At 41.1% G+C, this 5,681-nt stretch overlaps 1 protein-coding gene across 1 annotated transcript in view; it reads left to right on the top strand.

Moving 5' to 3' along the window:
• The window catches only part of ndufa1 (NADH:ubiquinone oxidoreductase subunit A1), a 7,866-nt gene extending 4,966 nt beyond the window's left edge, over positions 1 to 2,900 (top strand). Inside the window, exons 2-3 of the mRNA XM_043705083.1 lie at positions 2,480 to 2,569; positions 2,754 to 2,900. Coding sequence (XP_043561018.1) covers positions 2,480 to 2,569; positions 2,754 to 2,774 — 111 coding nt within the window. The 3' untranslated portion in view covers positions 2,775 to 2,900. The remainder of the gene's footprint in view (positions 1 to 2,479; positions 2,570 to 2,753) is intronic.
• Positions 2,901 to 5,681: the final 2,781 nt, after the last annotated feature.

The following is a 5,681-nucleotide window of genomic DNA, read 5'->3' as shown; positions in this document are numbered from 1 at the left end:
GGACAAGTCTGGACAAGTCATGGGGACAGTGCTGAGCTGGAAGTTTGGAATTAGGATGAGGTGGGGGAAGGGGAAATGTGGTAGCTGTTGAAGTTCAGATTGTTGCCCTGGGGTTGAAGTGTTCCGAGGCGGAAGATGAGGCGTTCTTCCTCCAGGCGTCTGGTGGTGAGGGAGCGGCGGTGAAGGAGGCCCAGGACCTCCATGTCCTCTGCAGAGTGGGAGGGGGAGTTGAAATGTTGGGCCACTGGGCGGTGTGGTTGATTGGTGCGGGTGTCCCGGAGATGTTCCCTAAAGCGCTCTGCTAGGAGGCGCCCAGTTTCCCCAATGTAGAGGAGGCCGCATCGGGAGCAACGGATATAATAAATACAAAATGTCGATTTCGCTGCTCTTTGGATGCTGCCTGAACTGCTGTGCTCTTCCAGCACCACTAATCCAGAATCTGGTTTCCAGCATCTGCAGTCATTGTTTTTACCAAATCAACTTCCCAGCTCAGCGAACATACCCACAACTATGACAACTGGCTACAAATCTTTACACAAATAATGAATGTTTAAAATTGTTATTTTTAGCTCCTAGATTCCAGAGGGTGAGAAACATTTAAAGCATGCTTTCCTTTATCGGTCAGAGCATTGAGTATCGGAGTTGGGATGTCATATTGAGACTGTACAGGACATTTGGTTCAACCACTTTTGGAATATTGTGTGCAATTCTGATCTCTCTTCTATTAGAAGGATGTTGTAAAACTTGAAAGAGCTCAGAAGAGATTTACAAGGATGTTGCCAGGGTTGGAGGATTTGAGCTATTGGGAGAGGCTGAACAGGCTGGGGCTGTTTTCCCTGGTGTGTCACAGGCTGAGGGGCGACCTTAAAGAGGTTTATAAAATTGAGGTGCATAGACAGGGCAAATAGACAAGGTCTTTTCCCTCGGGTGGGGGAGACCAGAACTAGAGGCATGGGTTTAGGGTGAGAGGTGAAAATTTAAAAGGGACCTAAGCGGCAACTTTTTCATGCAGAGGGAATGTGTGTATGGAATGAGATGCCCGTGGAAGTGGTGGAGGCTGGTACAATTAAAGCTTTTAAAAGGTATCTGGATGGGAATGTGAATAGGAAGGAGGGATGATATGTGCTAAGTGCCAGCAAATGGGACCAAATTAGTTTAGGATATCTGGTTGGGATGGACAGTTGGACCAAAGAGTCTGTTTCCATGCTATATGTCTCTATGACTCTTTACAATGTTGCAAAAAGAGAGTTAGGGACACAGTTGTACCTAATTGTAAATGTAATTCCAAGGCATTGCTCAAAATACGCTGATGGGATATTTGCCCCCAAAGCTGTCAAATCCCATAAAGAATCATGTGATTACCCCCTCTCCAAATGTAGAGCTGAGAAATTTTGAAAAGAGCTGCTCCTTCAATCAAAGGGCATTTTTTCCTGATCAGCAGCCACTCATGACAAAAAGCCATGAGGAACAGCAAGAAGATGAGTATGACATTAAACAAGGCTGATGAAGCTGGCATGAAAAGGCAATTTTGTTGTGCATATTGACAAAAATAGCCAGTTTGCTTTGTGAATCTAGGAGGCTTGAGGTTGACAGTAGTGAGAAACACATCAGTGCAATGTGGAATAAAGGGAGAATCAGTGGCTGCAAAGGAGGAAAGGAAGGGAGAATACCAAAGCTAATGGACAGATTTAAACCTGTCCACAGAGGAATACTCAGCTAACTTGGATCCAGGGACACTTTAAATTTGTTGTTTGTGATATCTTACAAATCGATTAGCTTTTTATGATGTGTGTTTCAGTCCATCCTTGTGTTATAGTGAATTTTCATTCACAGCCTGGGACCACAATGCAACCAAGAAGTTTCACTGCATAAGCAGCCCCTTTCAGTAGTATGCAAAATCCATGCGGTACCGTAGACTTAAATTGGTTGTACACTTTTTTTTATAAAAAGGATATATTGGCCCAAACTTCTCAAGGAGTGGATAAACCTTGAATGCATGTCACTGTCAACATTTCGGAACTAATGCGTAGGCTCACCTGGGGACTAGGGAGTGTCCTTGTCATATACCCAAATATGAAACCTCCCTGTTTCCTCAACAGGGACAAGTAGTGTTGAGGAAACAGGGAGGCTGCAGAAGTATTTGGACAAGGCAGGAGAATGGGCAAGAACGTGGCAGATGGAACACAAAGTGGGAACATATGAGGTTACGTACTTTAGTAGGAAAAATAGAGGCATGGACTATTTTCTATGAGGAGAAACCTCAGAAATCTGAAACAAAAGGAATTAAGAGTCCTAGTTCAGGATTCTCTTAAAGTTAACATGCAGATTCAGCTTGTATTTGCCTTTCTAACTGCTATGTATGCATTCATTTCAAGAGGGCTAGAATACAAGAACAGTGATGTTCTGCTGAAGCTGTATAAGGCTCTGGTCAGACGTTTCGAGTCTAACTGACCCTTTGTCATATATTCTTTATGTTTAGGAAAAGAGAACTGCACGCTTACCATATCATTGGACCCTGATGGATCGAGACAGAAGAGTATCTGGTTGCAAAACCTATTACGACTCAAAGGTGAGTTCTTGAACATAAATGCTGAACTTTCTCTTATGTTAACCGTAGTTGGATGTTCTTTTATTACTCTTTTAAAAATTTGCATTTTTCAAAAATAAAAATGCCAAGTTGAAGATTTAAAATAATATTTTGGTGTAATTATGGAAAACTTACATCCTATTTAAGTTTTTTTTCCTTCCAACAGGGATTAGAAAACATTGACTGATGGGCTTTTCATCACAAACGGGACCCTTAAGCCTACAGGAGAACATCTGCTTAAAAACTTTAATCTGTGTGTTATAATGTAATTGAGATATTTAACATAAAATGGAGAATAAAAATGTGAACTGATTATGCAGTTTGCCCCTTATTGAAGATGAACTTTTGGAGGGAGGGAATGGAAATTCTGTGAACAAAAGAAGTATAGGTGCATTGGAACAGCTGAAATATATCCGTATTAGAGACTGTAATACATAGTTGAATAGATTTTGCTGTTTTTAGGCTTGAGAAGATTTGATTGCCATGTCCTGCAAGTATGAGGTAAATGTAGTAGAGAAGAGGGAACACAAAATAGGAAAGTATCAAACACTTAAGTATTACGGAGATTTAAAACATTATGCTTCAAACCATGCTAACTGTTGGATTGATAAAATGGTATGTTGTACTTGTGTTCATTGTGTTGCTATTTTCTTGCAAGATTATTTTGTTAAAATTATGGAAAAATATTCTAGCTGTTAATGTCAAAATCCAGATCCATGTATAGATTTAATTTTTGAAATGCTGAATGTGAGTCCGTCGGAACAAGTGGGTGAAGGTCATCTTACAAATTTAAATTAATTTCTCCAGTCCCTATCTGTATCCATTAAGAACAATGAATTGGACCAGACTATGACAAATGAAAATGGAAGCTTTATGGGTAATAATGGAAAGGAAGGTGATCTCCTAAGGTACTCTTCTTGTTAACTTAGCTTGAAGGTGGCTTTCATTAGGGATGCTCAATAAGGTTTTGTTGAAAGAGGTAAAGTCATGTTTTATAATAAAGCATTCTAAATTGGAGTATGTGTCGATTTTGCTGCATGTTTACAATGTGAAGCAATTTATTAGATATCATTGCAAAAGTGCACAACATAGCTGTAGAAATTATTTTTTTGGTATTCTGTATCTGGTAAAAGACCATTTAAAAATGGTAAAAGTTATCTATAGTTAATGCAGTTTACATGGTATGTGTGGACTCCAAAAGGCATTTCATAATGTGCTTTATAATAGGCTTGTCATTGAATTTATGAAATAGAACAAATGCGTCAGAAGCACAATGTATATGAAGTTTGCTGAGTGACAAACATTAGCAGTGGTGAATGGTCTTTCAGATCATAACAAAGGTCCTGGGTAGTGTTGCTGAATAAAGAGACCTTGGAGTTCTGCTTCATAGTACCTTGAAAGTGGAGTCTCCGATAGATAGGATAATGAAGAAAGTATTTAGTATGCTTTCCCTTATTGGTCAAAGCATTGAGTATTAGAGTTGGGAGGGCATGTGTGACTGTACAGGATATTGGTCAGGCCAGTTTTGAAATATTATGTCCAATTCAGGTTGTGAAACTTGAAAGGATTCAGAAAAGATTTACAAGGATGTTGCCAGGATTGGAGGGTTTGAGCTATAGGGGAGGCTGAATAGGCTGGGGCTGTTTTCTCTGGAATGTCTGAGACTGAGGCGTGACCTTGTAGAGGTTTGTAAAATCATGAGGTGCATGATTAGGTAAATAGACAAGGTCTTTTCCCTGAGTTGGGGGTGTCCAGAACTAGAGGGCATAGGTTTAGGGTGAGAGGAGCAAGATTTAAGAGACCTAAGGGATTACATTTTCACACAAAGGATGTTCATGTATGGAATGAGCTGCCAGAGGAAGTGGTGGAGGCTGGTACAATGACAACATTTAAAAGGCCTCTGGGTGGGTACGTGAATAGGAAGGGTTTAGAGGGTTATAGGCCACGTGCTGGCAAATGGGACTAGATTAATTTAGGACATCTGGTTGGCATGGATGAGTTGGACTGACAGGTCTGTTTCTGTGCTTTACACCTCCATGACTTTAAGTGAACTTCTCTATTAGCAAAGTATGTGGAGAAAATTGACCAACCTAGAGTTGAAAATTAGATTGGGGTTGAGGGCATGTCAGTTTTCCTAAGCAAATCCTGATGCTGTTTTTAGGTGGGGGCTGGACATGGATGACTGGCCCATTCCCTGAAAAGGAGGTTTCACTATTTGGATTGTGGTCATGTGCTTATATGATCCTGGCAAAGTATTGTGAAAAGGAGTGGAGGTAACGCTGCATTGAAGATGTGTAATCAGCTTAATTACCTGTCCTTGAAGAATTATATTCTTGTGGACTGTAACGGGCAGGGCTTTAGTCACCTGGCAGTCAACCTCCATGGCTTTACATCCCACCATCCGAAAGGATGACCCTGTGATCTTAGAGTTAAAGTGAATACTATACATCAGATCATCGTTGTGCTCTGTGGAATGTCTGTCACCCTCAGCTTGCTGGCTCAGTTCAGATAAAACCTAATACTGAAGTTAGTTTTGACATTGCACTGTTGCATGGAATAAGTGCTGTGTTGACTGTTGAGCTATTTTCAGTGGAAGTCTAATGTCTTATCTCCACACCCTCGTGCATGAAAATAGGCCATAAATTTCTTGTCCAGAATGTCAAGTGTAAAATGGTCACTCCAGCCAAGTAATCATAGTCATAGAGATGTACAGCATGGTAACAGACCCTTCGGTCCAACCCGTCCATGCCGACCAGACATCCCAAGCCAATTTAGTCCCACCTGCCAGCACTCGGCCCATATCCCTCCAAATCCTTCTTATTCATATACCCATTCAAATGTCTCTTAAATGTTGCAATTGTACCAGCCTCCACCACATCCTCTGGCAGCTCATTCCAAACATGTACTACCCTCTGCGTGAAAAAGTTGCCCCTTAGGTCTCTCTTATATTTTTCCCCTCTCGCCATAAACCTATGCCGTCTAGTTCTGAACTTCCTGACCCCAGGGAAAAGACTTTGTCTATTTATCCTATCTATGCCCCTCATAATTTTGTAAACCTCTATAAGGTCACCCCTCAGCCTCCGACGCTCCAGGG

The sequence above is a fragment of the Chiloscyllium plagiosum genome, chromosome 15, assembly GCF_004010195.1.
Source record: "Chiloscyllium plagiosum isolate BGI_BamShark_2017 chromosome 15, ASM401019v2, whole genome shotgun sequence".
Classification (NCBI taxonomy): domain Eukaryota; kingdom Metazoa; phylum Chordata; class Chondrichthyes; order Orectolobiformes; family Hemiscylliidae; genus Chiloscyllium; species Chiloscyllium plagiosum.
Note: the sequence above shows the minus strand (reverse complement) of the source record. Positions and strands in the feature narration are given on the sequence as shown.